Raw genomic sequence first — 12,022 nt, forward strand, 5'->3', positions numbered from 1 at the left:
AAAAAAATTATTAAGTCTAGTGAAGTTAATAAATCCTTATGTCTTACCAACAGCTCCTTGCTTATATCAAGGGTGATGATGGTTCAAGAAGCTCTTTGGAGGAGACCAGCTGCTGTGCAACATTTAATTCCAACAATACTCTGGACTGAGAGCAACAAAATCTCACTGTACAGTTCAATTTCTTCCTGAAAGAAAACTGAGTGGTTACAATAACAATGAGCACTTAGCTCCCTGAAAAGCCAACATTTTTTCATAAACCCTTTTAATCTAATTAGAGGAACAGAGATGGGAGATTAAATTAAATGTATAGGGTTTTCTTAGGTAAAGAAAGAAACAGTTCAGCTTAAAGGTAAGTTAGCCTGCACATCAGAGAGTACCAATGACTCTGTACATACACAGACATGAACTTACATTGTTTCCCAGGACAGGTAGGACAATTGTGATATTGAGTGTTTCATCACTGTACACAAACTTGACATGAATTAAAAATAATTTTAAAAAGGCTTCATTGGATTAAAGTGTAGCTGCAGTCACCAGAAGGCACAGGTGGGTGTCCCTGAGGTGAACAACTTCATCTTCTTGGGTTTCTTTTAGATACATTTTCATCATACAGTCCTATGACACTGATTCATTTCTTTCTTTCTGAGGGAAAGGCAGTAGTAATTAACTTGTACCACGGCCTGCAATTTACATATTAAAGTTTACAATGATTCTGTCATAAGACTGTAATAAGCACCATCCTACAAGGGAAACTCACCAACTGAGGGATGGTTTAGCTCACAGCTTGCTGCAGAACCTCATAGAACAAAGTCTACCAGGCTGGCTCCAGGGAAGCTGATATCACCTCAATTTGCTTTGCTGCCTCCTTGATGACAGTCTGCAAGCACAACCAGACCCAGTCACAGGCATGCAGACACCTTTTGACATTCAGTACAGAATAAAACAGAGCTCTAGAGGTGGTGGCTGCTTCACAGATCTGCTCTTCAGGAAGGGAACACGTGCTTTTTGTCCCAAAATGTTAAATTTAACAGGTGAACACCCCTCTCCTTACTGACCTTGCATGTCTCCCCACGTGCTCCTCCAAGTCCCATCCATAGCTTTCAGCTGCTGTACTGTTAATATGATAAACAGCATTTTCTAAACTACTGCAAAAAAAACTATGGGAGGGATGAAAAATAATAAGCTGTGCCTCAGTGTCTGATTTATTTGTATTGTTTAGACAGAGTAGTTAATAATTGCTAAGACCACAACGTGTTGTGTGAATTTGGATTATAGCTAAGACATATAGAGCAGAAGGTTATTAACTGCATTTAAAGGGAGTATTTGGTGTTATTATTTTTATTATTATTGAGAAAGTGAATGCAATTAATTACATTACAATGCTCTTGTAGTATCCCTCTGGCAATACCATGCAAAGAGCTGTTTACTTTGAGATTCTTGCTCAGAAAGAAGGTACTTAGAAGCAAAAGGCACCAGGAGCCAACATCCTGTTCCCATTAACACCCCTGAAGCACTGAATGATATTAAGAGGGTCGACAAGCCTCTACACTTTTTAATGGTTTTTAGATTTAGTGTAAACTTTTCATTTGCTTGCCATGGTTGGTCTCCTGAAATGTCACTTATTCCCTTGGGCTGAGAATTGGCAAGGGACAGTCTTCACGTGGTCTCCAGTGCTGGGTCCACATCCCCAGAAAGGACACCTGGGGAGGGAATCAGATCCTATTTTTAATTAGAGGTGCAGTATTTCCAAGAGTTCCCCCTGTAAAATGGATCTTACCTGGAGAAACGAAAAGCTTAGGGCACTCCTTTTTTATTTAAAATGGCAATTGTATTAATTCAGCTGAATTTTGCATCAGAATGGCACTATTGCTTTGACAGTTTAGTTCTCAGAAAATTGCAATAAAGGCTGTGTTACGTTACATCTTGTCCCCATTTGTCTTGTGTACCATTGCCTTGCCTTTGGCACAATAAAATTAATCTTTAAAAATAGGACCATAAACAGATTGACTTTGACCCTCTGAGTATCTTGTCAATAAAATAAAAATGATAAATCTGTTTCAGAGCGCCACTGGCGCAATGCTAAAGCAGAGTTATAATCTGAAAAGTGGCATTTGAAAAATGGGGTGGTATGGGGAGGGGTCTCATTCTCTGTCAATGGTGTCACATAAATATATTCTATTTGTGGTGCAAAGAAGGGATTTTGCTAGCTGCCAGGATCAGTCCTGAGGCAGGGGGGTGTGATTCCTGCGATGGGCTCCCTGCCTCTTACATCACCATTAACAATTAAAGATTACGGCAGCAAGAAGTTAGCTGAGCCTCCTGTTGCTGGGGCACAGAGCAGAGCCACCCCACCTTGGTCTCCTCCTGTGCCCCTCTCTGCAGTGCTAACACAGCAGAAATGGGCTTTGCCTCATAGGGAAATGGCCAAGATAACCAAGAGAAGGCCCTTTTTGTCTCCATGATCAACTTTTTGAAGAAAAACAACCTCTAAAAGAATCACTACAAGGCTTCTTGTAATTGGGTGATATGAATATTTTTATCTACTGAATATTCTATAAGAAAAAAAAAGAACCCGGAGATGTATGGGAACAAACAGGGCAGGAGTGTAAACAAGCATACATGGAGGGGAAGCAATTTTGTGATGTGTGCTCAGGGAGCTCTGCTGCCTTTGGCTTCCTGGGCTCATGCCTCAGGCACGTCTGACCTGTGGCTTCAATGTTTGCAAACCTAATTCCAGTTTACTCCTAAAAATCCAGCACACTGTTGTTTTTTCACCATTTCTTTTTCTCTTTTTAGCATTTCTTGTTTGAAATACGTGTTTAAATGCATGTGAAGTGCACTTTATCCTTGAGCATCATTTTATGTTGTGACTAAAAGGCTAATGCAGACAGCAAACTAAAATGAAAGCCCATGTATTTTCAAAGATTACAAGGTTCTGGGAACCTCAAAACTTGATTTCTGAGGAGGAGAGATTCTGATGTCAATCCCAAAAACTAGACTGAGATCACATTAAAAGGGTTAAAGCTCTTTGTTCAGGTTCAGGTATGATGAAAGTGTAGACCAGTAAAATCTTTGTGTTGTCAAGCTTCTGATTTGACAGATGTAATTCAAAATTTTATCTTTTTCCAGAGTTTGCCTTGAAAACTAACCCAATCCTTACCTAAACCTGAGCACAAGAGGACATAACCCCCTTTAAATGGTTGTCCTGATGGATTAACTTAAATTAACCCATTTGTCCTTTCTCACCCTCTCCAGCTCCCGAGTGCTCCCCCGCAGGACACCGCATCCTCCGCAATCCCCGCCGGAGCACCAGGTTTGACTCCCTGGAGCTGCAGGGTACAGCCACCCAGGACCTGGTTTGTGACCACTCCTTGCCACCAGCCTGGTACCGGTTCATGATCCACAACAAACCTGCAGAAATGCCAACCAGATGTATCGAAGTCAGTAAAACTTAAGCACTAACCTTGGTAAACTTAAATAAATCCTTTGACTTCCTTTTCCCTCCCAGCCACCTCCATAGTTTTGCTCTGCAGTGGGGTAGATGAGTGGGAAAAACACTTTACCCATAATAAAAACAGCACTGTTGTGCTCCAGGACAGTAGTCAGAGGCCAGGATTTCTATGGACAGGCAATTATTCATACAGAAACAAGGTGTTTTCCAATTCTAAAGAGAGACACTTAGTAATCCACATGTCACTATAAAATATTTTTGAAGCAATTCTATTGCTTTAAGAATGGGGTTTGGAATCTGACTATTTCCACACATAAATTACTGGGATTTAGGAACATATCCTCATAATGAAGGAAAAAAAAAAAAAAACAATCAGGAAAATTAATAAGAGAAGAGGGTCTTTGGTGAAAAAGAAGAAAAGGTTAAATGAGTCTTTTCCCACTATTACTATTTTTTGAATTCTTTTCATACATATGCAACCTGCTTTTCCGGACAAAAAAGCTCCACTAAGTAAGACTGCTCTCTAAAAAAAGACAAAATAATGATTACCTTGTTTTGTGTATGTTTAATATGTATGACAACAGCTTTTAAGTTTCAATCATTGCTGTCGGGGCTACTTGGGACCCTAATTGAACTTGTTGCCATCTCAAAGAGCCCAGCTGCAGGAGGTTAGAATAATTTCAAGACACTTAAATAAAATTATTCAGAAATAAGAAACTAATTGTTATAAATTATGTTAAAGATGATCTATTTGATCTAGAGTACCAGGAAGTTTAATATTAGGTGATGCTACCCTAGCTTGAGAACCTTCTTGAAAGTATCAAACAACATCTTATAGCCACTCATAATGAGCCTGTGAACTTGTCACAACAGAAGTATATTTTGATAATCTAATGTCAAATGAAGTGTTAAGAGATATCTTAACACTATGGGATTTCTATCTATGGGATTTCTATCTCTCTGCATAAACAAACCATAAATCTAATTAGTGTGAACAAATTGGCATGATTAGCATTGATATATACATTCCATGGCAGGTTAGCCCAATGTGTTAGAAATTTTATTTTTACAAGTTGATTTCTAAATGTATATATATTCTAAAATATTATTCAATTTGTCAGTGTATTTCAGTATTTTTTGAGTATGTAGTAATGCTGAACCACATGAGATTTCTTTCCCACAATACGTGCTTTGTGTCTTTTAATCTCTTTGGATTTTTTCAGTCAGGCTTGTAGAGCTATACTCATTACTTTACTTTCTTATCTTGTAACATAATTTTTGCTGTTGGTTTCTTCATTATCCTCTGAATACAGTAAATCTCTGCCTCATCATGCTGATGAAGGATTACATCTGTTATATGTCACAACCAGAAGAATCCTCTGCTCTTAGATCTTCACCTTCTAAATCTGCCTCTGCATTCTATCTCTTCCACTTACTTAAATCATTGTTTAATTTGGTTTTCTATTTAATTTCAGCAAAACCTCTGGAACAAAATAATTCAAATTAATAACTGCACAGCTTCCACTCCTCAATAAGCAGTTATTATTGGACATGCCAGCCTGGCTGGAGAGAGCTTACTTTAATTAAACAAGACAAAGACAAAATCCTGAACAGACAGAAAATAAAAGAGACCAAATGAAGTCTGATAATACAGCTGGAGAGTTTAAAAGCATATTATTTCAGCCCCTTGTAAAATATACCTGGTGTGATCCTGTTGATACTGGCCAGATGTAATTAGCTGTTTATCCATGGGTAAGAGTAACTTTTTAATTCAAAGTAATAGTAGGTAAGGATTCTTGTCACCCAATCAAGCTGAAAAGGAATTGAATCTACAATGGAGATTAAAGGTCCTGCCCAATTTTTGAGAGAACTGGGGCACGAGAAACAGCACAAACTGGGAGGGCAGGAGGGAGGTGACTACCCAGGGCTGGTTGCACTGCCTAAAAAGGGGTAGATGACTCCTTCAGACACTTTCTCAATACCTTTATTCTGAATCTTGACACAAAAAACCCCTCTGTAATAACAATGTGGTCCTGTCTGAATACTGTGTTATAACCACAGAAAGTATTAAATTCAACAGGGATTAGAATCAAGTCACATAGAGAATTTTTGAGAGCCTTGGTCTACAACCATGTCAAAGATAAGAGGCACAGCAACTGTTGTAATGAAAAACAAATGACAATTCTTATGAACCTCTCATCTACTAATTTAAAACACAATACAAAACAAAAACCAAAAAACCCTCCACACCACCAAAACAAGCAAAAAGCCAAGGGAAAAAAGGCAGAACAAAAGCCCCAAAAAGCTTTTATGTCAACAAAGAGTGAAAATATGAATTGTATTCCTAAGTTTCTCCATTCCTTGAATCCAACTACTGTTCATAAACTTATTCCTCCAGTGGCAAAATACTTCTGATTGAAATAGCTTTCCAATTTAGTCACTGCCTGCTGAATATCTCTGGGGCATAATGAATGATCCTGACCTTCTTCCCCCTAATTCTTCCTCACCTCTCCCAAAGTAAGCCCAGCAATTATTGGGTTCTGGGCATGCACTCCAGGCCACAGTCACTTCTCCATCCCACAGCAAATCCCAGCAGAAAAGCAACACAAATTTCCAAGTTTTATATCCCAAGATATTGAGGTGGCTGCCTACAGACCACAGACAAAAGTTTGTTCTTCAAGAAGTGCCAAATTCACTGTGAAAGGCAAAAACACTAAAGGAAGAAAGCATAGGGAAGCTTTTCCTAAGATAAAGGCATTGTACTGAGCAAGAAACAATGTACAGACAAGGCCAGGTCTAGTAGTAAAATGACCTTCAGAGGAAGAAGAAAAGCGACATAAAAATTAAAGCTTGACAGAAAATGTATTAAAAACACAGAGAAGCATTTAAGATTCAATACAGGAAAAACAGCCACTGGTTAAAGAAAAACTATTAACTTTATTCTGGCTTCTGAATCATAATAATACAAGGTATACACATACCTCTGTGTATGTGTACATATGGCCAAGCCCCAGGAAAGGAATGAACACTACAAAGAAATGAGAGAGAACACAGCCTGCTAATGTTATTGAAGATGTGCTCTGCAGTCAGATAAAAGATCAGTCTGTGGATTACAGAGGGGCAGAGGACACTGCTTGTCATGCTGCAAACCCAAAGGCCATGCCATGCTAACAGCCAGCAGGAACCACAATGCTGGCTCAGAGCTCATGGTGAAGCCAAAGATGTGGCTTGAGATGCTCTCCTTCCCCTTGGTTACATGGGGGTGAAAAAGCACCAATGCTACTCTGCAGCCTGAGGGAAAAGCAACAATTAAGAATTTGATTATGTGAACAGTAATTGGTTCTGAAGCCAGCACTTTTGATATGGAATGTATGGGTCAAACTCATTACTTCTCAAACCATTGCTGGTATTTTCAGCTCTGAGTAGTCAACTGCAAACCATAAGCTCAAAATAAAGGCATTAAAACCAGAATCACCCCTAGAATGACTGTCACTGTGAAATGTTTGTCCTCTGAAACAGAGGATTCAGGATACTGGGTTCCTTGAGTAAGGAGATTAACACAGGTGCTATGGTGCTGACCCCAAAACTTACAGCACACCTGCTGCCAAGCTGACACACAGGTTTCACTGGTCTCCAGATCTCCTGAAATGTCAGAGCATCTCACCAGACAGCAGTCCTCCCACAAGACAAATGTCCAAACAGGTCTATGGTTCAGCATTTATACATCTGACCTGGGCTGACAGGCATGTGCCAGGTGTGTACACAGATACACACAGACACAGAGAATTATTAAGGTCAGAAAAGACCTCTAAGATCATCCCGACCAAGCATCAACCCAATACCACCATGCCAATGAAACCACATCCTGAAGTGCTACATCCATGATTTTTGAACACCTAAATAAAAACATGCACAGCACCGTGCCCCACCAGCTCAAGTTCAAGCTCCCAGAGCAGCCACTGCCTCCCTAAGGGTTTCCTCCCAGTCTTAGTGCACTTGGGTTCACTTTATTTTCCTTTGGCATCCATGGCAGGAGCCTCCAAGTCACCTCCTGCACCACAGCAGAGATCCACCCAGCCCAGGTGCTCATCCTTGCCAGAAGCTGAGTGTGGGTGTCCAGAGGGAAGGGATGGAGCAGGGCTAGAGTTTCAGCTTTACATGTTAGCCATCCCTAGCAACCTCTGGTTCAGGGTCTTCTGGATTCAGACATGGGTTGTATGAGCTTTTAAAGGGATTTCTCTGCAGTGAGTCAGTCCAGTCACTGTACTTTTTTAGCACCTAGAATCATGCAGCAAGCACTTCTGCAGGTGAGTTAGAGATATGACACTCAGTGTCAGAACTGCACAGTAATAATTCCAGCCAGGGATAGTATATCAAGATTACTTCCCATATCCTTCTTCAGAAATTTCATTCTCTTAATGTGTAAAACGATCTCTAAATTTGTATGTAAATGTGGCAAAAGCAGGACCTATGCTGGTAGGACTCTTTGTTTCTTAACAGCTGTATTTTTATCAATATAAATTTACTTTTTATATATACTAGGCTCAAACATAGGCTTAGGTGCTAATCTTTGGTGTCTAAAAGAGGGTCATGTTAAAGCATGTTAAATCTAACTTGTCTATGATGCCCAGTATTGTAGACCCTGGAGAAGATTTACTTTTTTCCCACGCAGTTTCATTTCCTCCTCCATTTAAACTGTTGTAGAACACTCTATACTTACAATAAAAATAAAATAGCTCAACTGCATCCTATTAATTTTTTTCCCAATTTTTATTTTGCTCTGAATCCAATTCTACTTTGATTTGCAATTGTTTTATGAACTTAAAAGCAAGTGACACTTCCAAGGTATTATTTCATGTTTTCATCTGTAAACCTCTTTCTCACATATATACTCATGAATACTCAAGATCATAATAGTAGGTATGAAGAGGTTTTGTTTTTCTTATTTGTTTCCCAGGCATACAAAAAGCTTTCTGTAGAAATTACAATTACAGCCTCTATTGTTCAGAAGCATATACTTAAAAGAAACAGAAGACAGGCACTGGTTTAATTGCCACTACACATATTCCTGACGTAAATGGATTTCTGTGGAGTTTGGCTCCAGACTGGCATAAAAAAAAAATCTTATTTACTTTAACTTACTACAAAGAAATTAAAAAAAACTAAGACAAAGTAAAGTTTTGAGTGGATAACAGATGCAAAATCACAATGCATTAACTGCCAACCAACAGTGTACCAAAAAGTCTTCCATCTCCATCCCACTAGAACAATGCATTTCTCACATATGGTGCTAGTTATTTTTAACAGCATAATTTCAGTGCAATACCCAAGTGACAAAACCAATCAAGCTTGATTTCTTTGTGCAATTATAAAGAACCTCAGTGTTCAATCAATCAAACTGGTTGATTCTCCAAACCCCAACTAAGTGGAAGAAGACTTTATTGGATTAAAAAATAAAAATTTGTCCCATTGTTTTGGCAAAGGGGAAACATTTAATTTTTTTTATTTACATTTTCTGAACTGAATTACTTAACAATTAGCTGGTGCCTCATTATGAATCAAAAATACTTAATGAATGCTTACCTGCCACATAGAGGTGTTGCAAAGATTAATTAGGTAAGGTTTATAAAATGCTTTGAAGATTAAAACCACCACTTGATTATTATTGGATATAACACGAAAGGATAGTGAGCACTAAAGAAGCCTAGCAACAGCCTAAAAACTCCTTTTCCTGTTAGATAAATTCCTCTTCATGCAAGCCGTGTCACTGAATACCTGATAAAGGTGTTAGAATCATAAAGCCATGGAGTGGCTTGGTTGGAAGAGACCTTAAACATCATCTAGTTCCAACCCCCTGCCATGGCCAGGGACACCTCTCTCACCAGACCAGGTTTCTCAATCCCCATCCAACCTGGCCTTGAACACTTCCAGGGTTGGGGCAGACACAGCTTCTCTGGGCAACCTGTTTCAGTGTCTGAATGACCTAAATTTAGGATGTACAACAATACAGTTTACTTCACTACCTTTTCTTTGCATTGGCCAGCTGCAAGTCCAAGCAAGTCTGTCATCTGAAGGTACCAAATGCTTGTGAGCTCTTCTATGGAGTGTCAACCAGATGTCTGCTGCAGCTCATCATCCAGGACACTGCTTAAAATCATATAAGGGAGCCAGAACCTATAGGGAGAGAGACTACTTCTCATAAGTCCTACCAATATAAACTCATACATACAGGACAGACCATAGGCACATGTGTTTTCCAGTGTTGTTACCATTTTAGCTTATTTTTTTCCTCACTGTGTATCTTCCCTTTGGAGTTTTGCACCCCACAACTTTGGTGCTGCCATGCAGTCCCCCTTAATGAGCTCATCTGGAGAACTCCAGCAAAGCCAGGGTCTGATCCTCCCTGCTGGCTTCCCAGCAGATAAGCTCCTGCCTGCAAGAGACTTTGGGGGTTTGCTCTGCTGTGGTGGCAGCCATATGATTCCTTTTCCTTATTTTGGAGACGTTGCTGAATGATGGTGTGATATGCCATATAGCAAGTTTATGCTTTTCTAAGAGCAGCAATGACAAGTTATTGCAGGTAAATGCTAGATCTTAAATGCCAATCATTTACTACCTTGGTTTTCAATTTTCTGATTAGTATCCCATATGACTGCTACAAAATTTAATGCTAATTATGACAGCTGGGACTTGAAAAATTTGGATCTTCGAAGCTTCTTTTCCTAGACTTTTCTGTTTTAAAATTTTTTTCTTTGGTTTTTTTTACATCTTCTTATCCATACTGCCAGTTGAATGCTGGAATATTCATTTACCCTTGCCTTCCCAGGTCTGTTTTCTAATGCACAGAGGCTTCAAACAGCACATCCTTTTGGCTAACATGGGGCACCTTGCCTGCCTCAGATGGACAGTGTGTAGCTTAGAACAGTAAATAAATGCATGCATATCATAAAGCTGCCAGGAAAAGAGAAATACTTGATTTATACCAAAATTAATCCTTGTCCAACCATTAGCACTGTACCATAGTTTGTTCCAGTAACTTGCTTTCTCACAGGCTGCCTTTCCCTGGGTGCCAAGTCAGTCAGAAGGCTTGACCATCACTTATGATTTGTGCACATTACACACTGAACAGCTTTGCTCAGATGCTTTCAGTGCCAGAAGAAATCTGGGGTGCTGCAGCTGACAGTGGGGGGGTTATGAGCCCGCCAGCACAGCGCTGGTGGCTGCCACCAGCAGGGCTCATCCCTGCTTGCTCCAGTGCTTGGCATGGCTCACAGACTTGTGGTAAGGATAAATATTAAGAGGGGAAAAAAGAACTGTCCTCTTATTTTACTGTTTTATTTCTTCCCTCCACGTGCTCACAGAGGATACAGACTCACTTTTACGTGCAAATTGTGTTTGATCTTTTTTTCCCATCCAGAATGTGCCTCCATCTGTCTGTTTCTCTCCATGGCCCACAGCACAGCAGATAGATGGGTGTCTCATTAATGAATTTATCTTTTCAGCACTGCTGCAAGGCAGGGAAGTGCTATTACCATCTCAGCCACCTCTGCCTCTGGTTTAGAGATAAGGAAGCGAAGCACACCCAGTGTAAGCGATTTGCCCGAGGGCAGGCAGCAGCCAGGGGAACTGAGGCACTGTGCCTGGCCAGGCTCCCAACACAGCAGTGCTGACATGCTGGGGCCAGATACACTGATACTGGTTGAAGCAAATGGATATAAGGGCTCATTCTGAGCAGCAAAAGGCCTTCTATAGAAAACTGTTAAGAGTATTTTGTCAGTTTGTTCAGCCGTGGGTTCCAGTTTTCCTTCAGACACTGGTGTATGCAAGAAATTGAGCAACTCAAAGCAAAGAAGGTAACTTTTCAGCAACCAAATGCATGGAAATCACGGAATCACAGGATGATTTGGGCTGGAAGGGACCTTAAACATCATCTAATTCTAAATCTCTGGGCAGGGACACCTCCCACCAGCCCAGGTTGCTCAAGGCCCCATTCAACCTGGCCTTCAACACTTCCAGGGATGGGGCAGCCACAATTTCCCTGGGCAACCTGTGCCAGTCTCACCACCCTCACAGTGAAGAATTTCTTCCTAGTATCTAATGGTGGCAAAATCTCTTTGCAGCAGAAATTCTTCCCAGAGCATAAGCACAGACTGCATCCCTCCTCAGCCCTCCTTCTGGTGTTCAAAACCCCTGTGAGGTATACTCATGAGCATCTGCATTTTAATGTCATTTCAAAAATAACAAATTAAGTCCAGCAATCTTTACTCACGTGGAGGCACTTAAGCTGTAGTTACCTGGAGAAAGAGGATATTCAAAGTGCAAGTATCTCATCAAGAAGATAATGTGGGTATGAAACAGAGATTGCTGAGCTCCAGACACCATCCTTCCTCTTCATACAGCACACCTCCTTCTCTCCATCACTGCAGGACGGTGTTTGCTTCACTCTTCAGTGCCATAAATGTGCTTTGCACACCCATTACTTCACATCAGTTCTTGCTCTGCAGGGCAGAAGTTCAACAGGATACAGCAAACTCCCAGCATCTGCATCTTGGCCAGCAGAGAAAGCACTGG

At 40.4% G+C, this 12,022-nt stretch overlaps 1 protein-coding gene and 1 long non-coding RNA gene across 2 annotated transcripts in view; one reads left to right on the forward strand and one right to left on the reverse strand.

The window, feature by feature from the left end:
* LOC139797375 (von Willebrand factor D and EGF domain-containing protein-like) overlaps positions 1–12,022 on the forward strand; it is a 182,774-nt gene that overhangs the window by 36,203 nt on the left and 134,549 nt on the right. Inside the window, exon 2 of the mRNA XM_071746450.1 lies at positions 3,256–3,440. Within this exon, the coding sequence (XP_071602551.1) occupies positions 3,256–3,440 (185 nt within the window). The remainder of the gene's footprint in view (positions 1–3,255; positions 3,441–12,022) is intronic.
* Positions 1,323–9,760, reverse strand: LOC139797379 (uncharacterized). The gene is made up of 3 exons (XR_011726449.1): positions 9,475–9,760; positions 3,247–3,411; positions 1,323–1,700 (listed from the first exon to the last, which is right to left on the reverse strand). It is a non-coding gene; the product is annotated as an uncharacterized lncRNA (long non-coding RNA).

The sequence above is a fragment of the Heliangelus exortis genome, chromosome 6 (genome assembly GCF_036169615.1).
Source record: "Heliangelus exortis chromosome 6, bHelExo1.hap1, whole genome shotgun sequence".
Taxonomy (NCBI): domain Eukaryota; kingdom Metazoa; phylum Chordata; class Aves; order Apodiformes; family Trochilidae; genus Heliangelus; species Heliangelus exortis.